Here is a 12,283-nt window from a genome sequence, read left to right as displayed (position 1 = left end):
AAACTTTAAAAAAAAAAAAAAAAAAAACAAATTTGTTACGAAAGGTAAGACATAATAAAATAAATGAATCTAAGAGTATAAGTTATAACTAAGTACAATAATTTATTGAAATTGAAAAAAATTAGAGACCAATTTAATACAAAAACCAATTAATTTTAAAAAAAAAAATCCAAAGAAAGAAAAGAAAGTCAGTCCTAGAAATGAGTGCCTTTGCGTTAACGTCCAGATTGGGTTTGGCAATGGACAAAAGAAGCTTTCTGTAGTCTGTTTCATAACAAAGGCTGTCCCCTAACTTTGAAGATGTTGTTCAGTTCTTATGGATCTATTCTTCTTCTTATTTCTTATTATTCTCATCATCTTAAATTGCTACCTTTTACCCATTTGCATGGGTGAAAGATTCGTCATAAAGTGATATGACCTCAGAGTTTCCTCAATTCAATCAAAGTTAACATATGGATACGACTTAACTGGTATCAATATTTTTTTAAAATAAAAAAGGTTTAGGCCCATAGTTTAAAATTATTAAATTGATTCCAACATGTTTGATAATATTAAAATATAGCTGATTTGTCTTCCTATGCACGTTCCCCAAAAGTGGATACAAAGGGTTTAATTATTATTCCAATTAGGACATATTCCCATATGGATAATCTCTCTTCCTCATTAAAATCAAACCCAAAATGTTATTTTATGAATAAAAAGAGCCATTTTGGCGAATTGGCTTTTGGTTGTCCCAAGGGACCATTTCCCCTTTCTCTCTCAAAAAAGTTATATATATATTTGAGACCATTAGATCCAAGTGGGGGCTATGGGTATCTTTGACAATGAAAGATTCTAAGACATCACAGTTTCATTATTCTTTTGCTCCCAAGTCGTCTGCTATGGTATATACTTTTAAGGGTTAGGAAGCTTTAATTGGCTCTTTCTCAGGATAAACTTCTATATTGTGTTTCATTTTCCTATGAGTATGACCTTTCCAAATAAATATATCCGAATATTCTAACAAGATTCCTTTCAAATGCTGCAATTAATTTTGTGGAACATATCGCCTATTTTTCTATTTTAAGAGATAGCTTCGATATTGTGTTTAATTTAGTAATGTCTTTGTACACTTAACTCTAATGTTTTGGACGTTACTAATCTTGTCAAGTTTTCTACCTATTGCTCTATGTTTGCTCGTTCTTATGAGCAAGAATGTATGAAATCATTTTTTTATTCTTTTTTTTGTTGTTCCAACTTGTTGAATAATTAAATGTACTTGAAATTTAATCTTAAAAAATGGAAAAGGATTCAATTTGAATTTAGATGGATAGAGATTGTTACTGCATGTTGGCTTGGTTGGATGACTTGTTTGTTGTACGAACGACACTTGTCATGTAGACCCTGCACGTGTTGTGTTTTATGATTGACGTGCGTTATGTTATGTTTATGCTATGATATATGTTATGTTATCAATTATACTATAATATGATTATGTTATATCATGAAACTATGTTAAGCGATGTTTTATGATGCAGGAACTTTATTGTACCACGTCATGTAAACTATGTTAATATGTACCCTCAATGTCTCAGGAAAGCCATGTATGTTAATCATAAATAATATGAAAAGTATCACATATATATGTCTCATAGAAACGGTATGTCAAGAAAAGAATGGAGGTATGACTAACATCAAGAATATATGTCATGTTTTAATGTTATGGGACCTCATGCATTTTGTATGACATATGCATCGGGATACTTTCCCGTTATGTTTAGTATGAATGCATATCTTACAATATCTATGTTCGCCATGATATTATGTAAGCCCTTACCCTTCATCGCATTTAATAGTGTGAGCATGTGCTAGCCTGATGAGCCAGACCTAGGGGTATGTATATGAACCCGCTTGATGCGTCATGTGCACATGTGTGAGCCATGAGTAAGGAAGTACTCTACATTCATCCCTCTTCCGACTAGAAATCAAAGCTCAACAGGGAAGGATAGGTCATTGATAACTCTACAAAAGTAGTTTTTTTTTTTTTTAGTCAATTTTGCACTCATACAAGTCATTTTTTTTATTAATTGCTCCATTATACCATTTTCTTATTAATTGCTCCATTTATCTTAATTAGTAAGCATAAAATAGTTTATAGTGGTTCGGAAAAAAATATCAATTTACATAAACGGAGCCTAATTGTACATTTAATTAAGTCATGTTATGTGGACGTTCCAAACGTGTGGTTTGCATGAGGGTGTTCCAAGATGTATTTTGTATTCCAAGTCATCTTATGCTACAATTAAAGGTTTGCACGAGGAATTTCTATACCGTTGGAACACGCTTGCATGAGGAACTTCTACGTCGTTGGAACAATGCATCCAACAATTCCCTTCAAGTCTGACTATGGATTAGTGCAGTCTCGCACTACTGAACACTAACGAAAAAAAAAGAACACGAATAAGTGCCTATGTGTAGCATGCTAAAAATAATTTATGATTATATGACACACATCATGCACGAAGTCCTATATTAAAATCATGGTTCAATGAGATGATACATATAATACTTCCATATTTATTATGATGTAAATTCTTTCTGAGGTGTACATACATATTCATGTAACTTTATTTATGCTTATCATACATGGTACATCATGATGTTTCGCCAGACATAAAAATGGTCAGATCAACATAGTATCATAATAAAAACATAAAAAAAAAAATACATGCATCACATAGTTCATTAAGATATCATAACATAAATAATAGGACGCAATTGGCTACTTACTACAGGAGCGTTCGGGAATGTTGGTGTAGGGGACCACTAAATTCGAGTTGTATATAATCTCTCCTCTACTTGATTTTGTATTTGAATATTTATGATATTCCTTTGCAAACTAACCCTTTTAAAACAATTTTGTATGGGAATGTTAATGTAATTTAGATGTATTTACTGGTAGGCTCTTAATGGCAACCTTAACTCTTATTGAGTTTTTAGGAACTTCGACGCTTATCTTGTTACATGTCATTTACTGATCTTGAAAACTATTTCCTAAAGTAACCTTTAGTTCTCTCCCCGTTAACACATGAGTGGTACTATTATGATTGTGACATCCTATTAGTAAATCCTAATGCAGGACATTTCATCTAGGTGAAAAAAATTGGAGGTCATTCATAACATTATACTCATGACACATAGGGCAGGACATCCCACCTAAAAGAGGAATAGGGGTCTCGTAGAACTCTGCGTGATTGGAGATAATGGTCTATAATGCCCCTAATTTTCTTAACCTAATTAACCCATGCATGCTTAAAACAAAAATGTGAAAATTCATAATAAACATCTTTAAAATAAAGTCATAGTCTTAGCATAATTAGTTCAAAACATGAAATTCAACCAAACATAGTTTTAAATGTAAACCAAACTTTAGAAAAACACCAAACAACGACCGATTGAAATCCGACTCGACCTATCATCTACTAATTTAAATTTCAAAACATTCAACTGTTCTATTATGCCCCATTTGACTTTCATGACTTTTTCGGCGTTCATCGTTAGTCATCCGAGCATAGGAGCCTTACCTTTACCTTAAAAACTAAGGTAGTAGATGCCTTGAGTATTTTATAAAATACTCAGTAAGTCACTCCCCAGTTGAGATTAGATATGCAAACACATACAAAACAATACAGGAAGTATGAACACAACAGATCCTGTTCATCATCTTCTCATCCTTGATCTGACTAGCAAATTTTACCAGCAAACATTTTTTCTCTTATAGATAGTGTCAACTATTGTTACTAGAATCCAAACAAGTAAAAAATTATAGGACCTTCACATGACAACAATGGTGAATTTGTTTGATGGAAAAGATGTGACTCGTAAAACAAGAAGTTGATAATCATATTCAAAGTTTATCCAATTTCATTCCAAATCTATTGAAGATGACAGTTTAAAAAAGATTTTAAATTAGATATATTAAAATATTTGAATCACATAGAAATGGGATAATTTAAATTAATTCATGAATCATTCTCCCTCTCTCATGCAATAAAATATAGTTTTTGAAGTCATATGCATTAATATTTTAAATGGCTGTGGACTCATTCACTACTTGTTCTACCGTTTACTCGAGGCTGCTAACAAAACAACCTACTTATAATATATTATTTTCCTAGGATATAACGCACCTATTTTTATTATTGAATGAAATATTGTATGAGATTATTGGGATAATCAATTCTTTTAATTGTATCATTATATTAATCATGTCAACTTAATTTAAAAAATAATAATAATTAGATAAAGTTGGATCGTGGTTTGACAAAAATTACGTGTATTTAATTGTTACAAAATAAATGTATTTGTAATTGTAGCATGTTTTTTTCTACGCTCTTCTTTTTTTCATATAATGTTTTTCTGGAGACCATCGACTATAATATTCATATTAAATGTGGTTGTTTCCACGCTTTTTCATACTTCAAATGGTCAACTGTTATGATACTCATTTAATATATATGCCAAATTAATTAAAAAAAAAAATGAAAAATTAAAATTTGACTCCGACGGCAATCGACCATCAACAATGCCCAAAGGATAAATTGACTCCGACGGCAAATGATGGTTATTAATAAGTATACATTGTTATATCATGATATGTAAACACGTGATTTCTAAGAAAGCTTGAAAATGATTGAGCTTACCTATCTATGGTACAATTTGTTTTGTTGTTCTTTACTTATTATATTACAATTATGTCACAATTATATGCCTAATATTTATGATTATTTGTGTTATGATACGTTAAGATGCACTGTGTTGGGGCTCTAGAGATTTGCCAACTACCTTTAATAGTGATAATTCAGGTTGCTCCCCTCATGTCTATGATGTTATTATGATAGGGGTTCTAAAGGGTTGCCAACTGAAGATATGGCTAAAAATATGACATTTATGTTTCATGACGTGTATGAATGGGCACTACTAAATAACAAAAGCCCATGACTTTATCATTTTGAACTATTGTAACCTTACCAGTGGTTATTTACGAAATATTTTTATACGCACTCATACTATTTATAATGCTATGTAACAATTCATGCCCAGGATTCAGATTAGAATTCGAAATCCGTATTCAGCACCTAATGGCCTCCACATTCTCCTACATCCCCTGTGACATGGTCACGTTACCTACTTCTCGCTTCTAAGAGTGAGAACTATATGCACATACCAAGTCCTTTCAACATGTTTTGTCACTTGCATGCATCTTAGAAATATTTTTAAGAGGTCATCCAATATATAATTGTTCCCAGCAAAGCATGCTTAATTATGGAGTTCCTATGATTGAGCTACCGAAAAGAAAGGTGCACCTTGTGGTATATGTAGTAACTTGCATTTACTTTGAACTTTTCTTAGTTATCCCATACTTCGGATGACTCTAATTCAGATGTATTCTTGGTTCATTCATGCATCTCTCCTTCACTTGGATATCACATGGCTCATGTCGTGCTGCAGTCAGATTAGGATTTGGAATCATAATTTAAAAATTGTGTTCCCTTGAATTCCGCTCCAACATAGTCACGTTACTTATTTCTCGCTTCTAAGAGTGAAGATTATCCATATAGATCACACACAGGTCCTTTCAACATGTTTTTTTTTTTTTTTTTTTTTTTTCACTCACATGCTTGCTATAAAAACTTCCAAGAAGTTATCCTATTGAGTTGTTGGAGTCCCACATTGGTTAATTAAGGCAAGATCATTGGTATATAAATAAAGAGCACTATCTCCATTGCTACAAGGTCTTTTGAGAAATCAAAACCAAGCCACAATTTGTGAGGCAAAGAAAGTTTCAAGTCTTTTACAAACTTATTATAAAGGACATACACTCATTATAGACCATCTAGGTTATTACTTGAATATGATGCTCCGGAACGTTTTGGGTCTATATTATTCAACCTAATTAAGGGATAATCATTCTTAATCAATAAAATTGTACCAGATTGGAATGATTATCGAAGAAATGCATTTTTATTTTCTGTGCAGCGATATGGAATATACAATGTCTTGCAGTCGGATGATGACGATTGTCAAGGGTGTGGCCAATGAGATGGCGATTTGTTGCTTAGCAGGTATGAATTCTGTGGCCTTATCATGTTTGTTCATTATTAGTATCATTAGTTTGGGAAAGATCAAAAAAGCCAACACAAAATTGAATTAATGTCACCATTTTCTTATTTATGTATGGAGGAGGCTGTGTAACAAAACTTTCACGCACCATTCACACAATCAAAAATCCCAAACTCCAATTACACCCTCAACAAGCAGGTGAAACTGATGACGTATGTGTGGAGGAAGATGTAGTAGCAGAATTACACTCCGCCGCACCCCCAGATAATCTAACCTTCGCCTTCTGAACTGTACTCGCTAATGCCTGTGCCCCCGCCGTCGTCGTCCTAACCACCGGTGCATAAATTCCGTTCGTGGTGGCTGCTCTCACTGCTTCTCCGGTGGATGTGGTGGCGTACTCCGCAGCCGGTACCCATATGCCGCCCACAACCAGGAACTGCGGCGTCTGGGCTGTATCGTGGTGGTGCATTGTTGTACTTGGGCGTCTCGTGTGTAGACGATATTTCTGAACAATTTTTTCATTCCATAATTAACCACAACAAATTTTACAATTTTTTTCTTATAATTTTACTTGATTCAAAAGTTATTAAATTGTTATATTTATGAAAATATTGGAATGAGATGATTGCATGAAGGACAAATTGGTCATAAAAGTGGGAGTACTGACAAAACTTTCATGATATCTTATCTTAACCTAAATTTAAAAGTACAAATACCCAATAACCAAACCCACCAAATAAATAAAATTAAATCTTTTTTTTTTTTTTTTTTTTTTTTAAAGAAAAGAAAATATAGAATTTAAAAAAATAAAAAAAATGGGAGAAAAAGAAAATTCTAGATTTCCAAACCTGTAAATGACTTTTCACTTCGTCGTTGGTAAGACCATCCACCTTCATCAACTCTCTGATTTGCTTCGGCGTCGCCACTGCATTTCCGTTCACAATAATCAAAAATTAAAAATTAAATTTCTCAAAAGAACCAAAAATAATAATAATAACAATAATTAAATTAAAAAAAGGTCCATTTTCATGTTCTTCCCTACCATGGGAACCTCCGAGCTGTTGAAGAGCATGAAGGAATCGCCGGTGTAGCTCCGGTGACCAGCACCGTCTTTGTTTCCTCTGATTCTGCGCTTCTTTTTCTTCCTGTCGATTACTTTCACCGGACCCCATTTCCGCAGTGGAGCTCGTCGCAGCCGGAGCCGAAGTCGATGACGTTCCTCCACCACCGGTTTTCTCCTTCTGAAATGGCCGGAAAGCTCCGCCATTACTCTTGACCTCAACAACAGCCGTCTTCTCCGGCAGGTCCTGCACCAAAACCCAATAACCCCTAAACTTCCGACGAGACTAATTTAGAAATCCGTAGAACAGAGGAAAATATTTACCTGATTCAAGGCAGAAGGATCCTTCCAAAGCTGGGCAGATCTGAGCCAATCCGAAGGACACAAATTCAAATTATTTCGATCAGAGTCGTCAGTGTTCTCCGTTCGAGTTTCACAGGGCAGTTGTTGTTGTCGTTGTCGTTGTTGTTCAGAATCAGAAACCCCATATCTATTAATCGGAATAAACTCCTCAAGAACCGGACCCACGTCACTGGAAGTCTGCTCCGAACACTCCGATAGACGATTCTCCGTCGTGGACTCGGACACGTGATGCCTGCAACAATCAATCGCTGGCAAAACCCAAAACAGAAATCAGAAAAACCAAGAAAAGGACAGAGGAGTTAATGGAGTCGGGTCGGGCCGGGTGTTACCGCGAGTAACGAGCTCCAAACAGAGAGGGAGCTCGCGCTGGAACATGAGGACTTTACGGCGCTCTTGTTCCAAAGTGTGGGCGAAATCGGAGAGAGTGAAACCCATTTTGAATGCAATTTGTTGCATTTTGTGGGAGAAAACCATGATACCCAGAACAGAGTGTGGGCGAAAATGGGTCTGAAATTGAAATGAAGAGAGAGAGGGAGGGTGGAATAGAGAAGGAAGATGGGATCTAGGATGGAATCATTGGAAGGAACAAACTTGGTGAGGAAGCTGTAGGATGATTGAAGTAACAAACAAAAGGAAGAAAACCAGAGAGAGAATGGTGTGAGAATTTATGGGAGGGTGATTAGAGAAGGGGGGGATGAGAGACTAAAATATCGAGGTCGGGGCGTCGCGTAGTGGAACGAATCTCTCTATTCTTCCATCGCCGTTTTGAATAAGCCAACGCCAATTTTTTTATCTCTCATTCTTCTCCAACAATACTTATCTACTACTTCTACAATTAATTCATTTTTTATTAATTCTTTCCAATTTTTCAATATTAATCTCTTAACATTACATAAATATTCTAAAACTAATATTCAAATATTAGGTAAAATATAATTATCCATCCACCCACCCTAAATTTTTTAATAATCTAATTTTTATTTTATTTTATTTTATTTTGTAGAGTTTCAAGCTAGGTGAAAACCTAAAATGCCAAATTGAATTACAATAATTGTTACATATATACATAAATTAAGTTCGAAAACTGATGAGTTTTCCAGTTTTTTTTTTTTTTTTTTTTGCTGGATTTAAAAATAATAATAAATTTGATTTTTTGTGATTAATAAAAATACTCCTTAACTTTATATTTTTATCTCAAAAAAATTTATAATATTTTTAAACTTTAAAAAAAAAAATGCCCCTACAATTAATTTTAGAGGAAAATCATTATCATTTTATTTAAAAAAAAATATATCTTTAAGCTTAAAAAAAAAAATCATTAAAAAATACACTTATCTTTGATAACATATTTAAAAAATACCAATAACATTTTAAAAGTAGTATTAACCTTTTGATGTTAACGTGAATGTTGAAATTTTTAAAAAATGTTGCTGCTTTAAAGTTTCTTTTTAAGTTTAAATGTAAAGGTATTAATGAAATAGGATGTTTTTGAAAGTCAAAAACTATTTTTAAACCTTTTTAATTTGGTTATTGAAAATTTGAAAAAGTAAAAGAGAATTAGAAAAAAATAAAATAAAAGTGAATATTCGATTGGATTCCGTTTGGGTCACCCATCTATGTGGTGTCGGTGACGTAGCGCCTTCCAACCCAAAAGCATGACTGCCATCTGCTTCAATGCCCTCTTTATAATTAAATATAAAATATATATATATAATATGTATAGACCTTTTTTTCCCAGAGAATATACCGAAGATTCGAACAAGGATAGAGGAATCTTGGGCTGTGATCCAGTACGGCGGTGCACACCCACCAACAACTAATCATTCATTTTGCCCCTTTCCCCTTCCCCTCCTCTCCCTCCTAATTCTGACCTTTCATGCTCTCCAAAGCCACTCTCAACCATTTTCTTTCTTTACCCTTCACAAAATAAAATAAAATACTATTACTAATATTAATAATTCTTCTTCTTTTTTTATTGGTTTGCATTTATTATATCATTATCATCCTCCTTATTTTTCTAAACTTATTACAATATTCTCGTCGACCTCATATTTTATTCAATAATTTATATAGCAACAACAACTGTCTCTATTTTTAAATAGATCAAACATCTGTTTCTACGCATTCAAACTTATAATTTAGATAAATATTAAAAAATTTAATTCCAACGCACGTTTTGTGGATTTGTATTGATATATAGTTAAATTTAAAAAAAGTAAGTTGAGATTAAAGATATGCCTATAACAACGAATTATATGTTTTTTCGGTAACTATCGTTTAGTATGACATGTGAGCTTGACTCGACAATTTTAGATTGGAAATGATCGTAGAATTTTGTTTATTGGGATATTTACACAAATAGCCCTTTTATTTTACTATTACTTTTTGTACTTTGGGAAATATTTCATAAGTGTTATAAGGACTAGACTCAATTGATGCTACATCCATGACTGAATGCCCCACTAAAACCCTAAAGAAAAATATATATATATATATATGAAAGGCTACATGTATGTGGGGGCTTTTGAACACCAAATAACATTATTATATATATATATATGTCCATTTTCTTAATGCATAAATAATAACAATATTCATAATAAAATAAATATGGCTAACTCTCTTAATAATAATAATAATAAAAAAACAAAGCCTCTCTATCCCATTTATTGACTACAATATAGACATTTTAAAATTGAATAAAGAAAAATATTACCCAAAATGGAATTAGGAATTTTTTCTAGGTCAGGTGGTATCTAAGATTTATTTATTTTAATTTTATTATAATTATTAATATCTTTTAAAGACTAAAATCGTTAGTAATCCCAAAAAAAAAAAAAAAAAAAAAAAAAAAAACTTTTCAAATAAAACAAGTTAAAGTGAGTTTAGTGTAATCTTTTAAATGAATTTAAATGATCAAATACATTTTCTACCAAAAAAAATCTAAAAAAATAAAATATAGTAAAATTAGATTAATTTAAAAACTATTTTGGAAGAAACACTTAAAAATTTATTATAAAAAATGAATTTGAAGTTATTAATCGAAATTTTAAAAATATGTAATATAAAAAATATTTGTGGCGAGTAGAATTACTTTTTAAATATAATACAACTAAACTTTGTACTAATTTTTTTTTATATAATACTTTGAAAAAGTACCCTAAATTTAAATTTCGAATTTGGGCCTAAATCTTGGGCCGAAACTTCATCTGTTGTGATGCGGTCCATAAGAAGGAGAGACATTATATATATATATATATTGTCTTTTATTTATTTATTTATTAGGATTGCTTTCTTTAATTATTTTATGCCCGTTTCGGTTTTAATAATATTTAATTTAACTTTGGGAAAAACAAAAACTTTTAAATTAAATTAAAATTGTTAAATAAAGAATGAAGATGAAATGATTTGGGCTGGGCTGACAGAATGAATGGGTTAGTGTGTCAGCAGTGGGCTGGTGTTGCATAACTATTGCAATAAACTGAATCTTCTTTTAGATGGGGCAAAATGACTAAAATGCCCCTGTACGATATCCGTATGCTCTCTTAAGTTCAAAACAACCTCTAAATGACTTAAGAATTTAAGTACCCAGGATAATCGTAGGCCCTTTTAAGGTTGAAACAACCTTCAAGTGACTTAATAATTGAAGTAAGGTCTATATAGGACATGAAAGTTTATCCAAAAATTCAACGAATTTGTAACATGTTAAGAGCTTAAACCAATAAATTGAGAGGTAAATGATCAAAATGTCTTGTAAGGTGTTTTCAAGGCCCTAAAATTCTGCATGTTATTCTTACAAGGATAAGAACATGTCCGGATATGATTCAAGACTCAAGTAATAAGAGACGAAAATACCCCTAATGTACTTTTTAAATGAATTCACGAAAATTTCATGATGTTATGTTATGACAAGTAAGATATTATAAATGACTTTAAATTAAGAAGATGATATGTTACCTGAATAATACATTTATGCTTATTCTAGGACCATGAATTCTAAGCATGGGATTATGTTACAGTGAGTTATTGATATGCATTACCCTAGAGTTAGCCATGATGTTATCCCAAGGTTTACTTCCCAAAGAACATGAACAAAAAGAACATTACACACCCAAAGTCCTAAAGTTACCATGAGCCTTAAGGAATGCTAGGTAATACTCTAATCATGCTCAAGATGAACCATGACCTCCTACCACTTAGTGCTTCTCAAGGCCCATGTTTTCCATTTCTAGGTGGGATGTTCTACCTCATGTTTTTCTTAGCAGGATGTCATTCTTTGATTTCATGTTTTCTCGCAACTAGATGAGATGCCCTGCACCACATTTACCTTATAGGATATCACATCCATGTTATGCACCAATCACATGATCTTTTGGGTCTTCATGGGGAGTAGTCATGGGACATGATGAGGATAGCTACTAGGTTGACTACATGCCATGTCTCACGATATAGAAAATAATGAAACTAAGATAGTATATGGTTAGCACACGAGAGTATGTTATCTTAGTCATGAACCAAAAACCCCGAAACCTTCTACGATACAACTTGTTTATAACTCAACTAAATCACTTGGAATGTAAGAAGCCTTGGATGTAGGTTTCAGAGTACATCGCTTGGAACGTAAGAAGTCTTGGAGGCAAATTTCAAATTACGTCGCTTGGAACATATGAAGTCTTGGATGCAAGTTTTAGACTACCCGCTTGGAATGTGAGGAGCCATGGTATAGGTTTCAGACTCTGTCGCAGGGAATGCATAAAT

The 12,283-nt window shown here is 32.7% G+C and overlaps 1 protein-coding gene across 2 annotated transcripts; it reads right to left on the bottom strand.

The window, feature by feature from the left end:
• Positions 1-6,163: 6,163 nt before the first annotated feature.
• On the bottom strand, positions 6,164-8,279 carry LOC111470450 (transcription factor HHO3-like). Of its 2 annotated transcripts, XM_023115997.1 has the most exons (6): positions 7,855-8,279; positions 7,487-7,773; positions 7,145-7,409; positions 6,951-7,027; positions 6,271-6,607; positions 6,164-6,186 (listed from the first exon to the last, which is right to left on the bottom strand). In XM_023115997.1, the coding sequence occupies exons 1-5, from the start codon at positions 7,997-7,999 to the stop codon at positions 6,290-6,292; spliced, it is 1,092 nt and encodes a 363-aa protein (XP_022971765.1). In that variant the 5' UTR covers positions 8,000-8,279; the 3' UTR covers positions 6,164-6,186; positions 6,271-6,289. The 2 variants fall into 2 exon arrangements, with proteins under 2 accessions (XP_022971765.1, XP_022971764.1); XM_023115996.1 differs by lacking the exon at positions 6,164-6,186 and having other exon boundaries at positions 6,187-6,607; positions 7,855-8,278.
• Between the last annotated feature and the right edge of the window lie 4,004 nt (positions 8,280-12,283).

Source organism: Cucurbita maxima, unplaced genomic scaffold, assembly GCF_002738345.1.
Source record: "Cucurbita maxima cultivar Rimu unplaced genomic scaffold, Cmax_1.0 Cma_Scf00045, whole genome shotgun sequence".
Taxonomy (NCBI): Eukaryota; Viridiplantae; Streptophyta; class Magnoliopsida; order Cucurbitales; family Cucurbitaceae; genus Cucurbita; species Cucurbita maxima.
This window is presented reverse-complemented; position numbering and strand designations above follow the sequence as displayed.

Coding starts and splice junctions, on each gene's coding strand:
- LOC111470450 (XM_023115997.1), bottom strand. CDS start 7,999: ATGGTTTTCTCCCACAAAATGCAACAAATTGCATTCAAAATGGGTTTC. Junction 7,774..7,854: donor TTTGGAGCTCGTTACTCGCG/GTAACACCCGGC, acceptor GGGTTTTGCCAG/CGATTGATTGTTGCAGGCAT. Junction 7,028..7,144: donor ACAGCTCGGAGGTTCCCATG/GTAGGGAAGAAC, acceptor ACGGAAATGCAG/TGGCGACGCCGAAGCAAATC.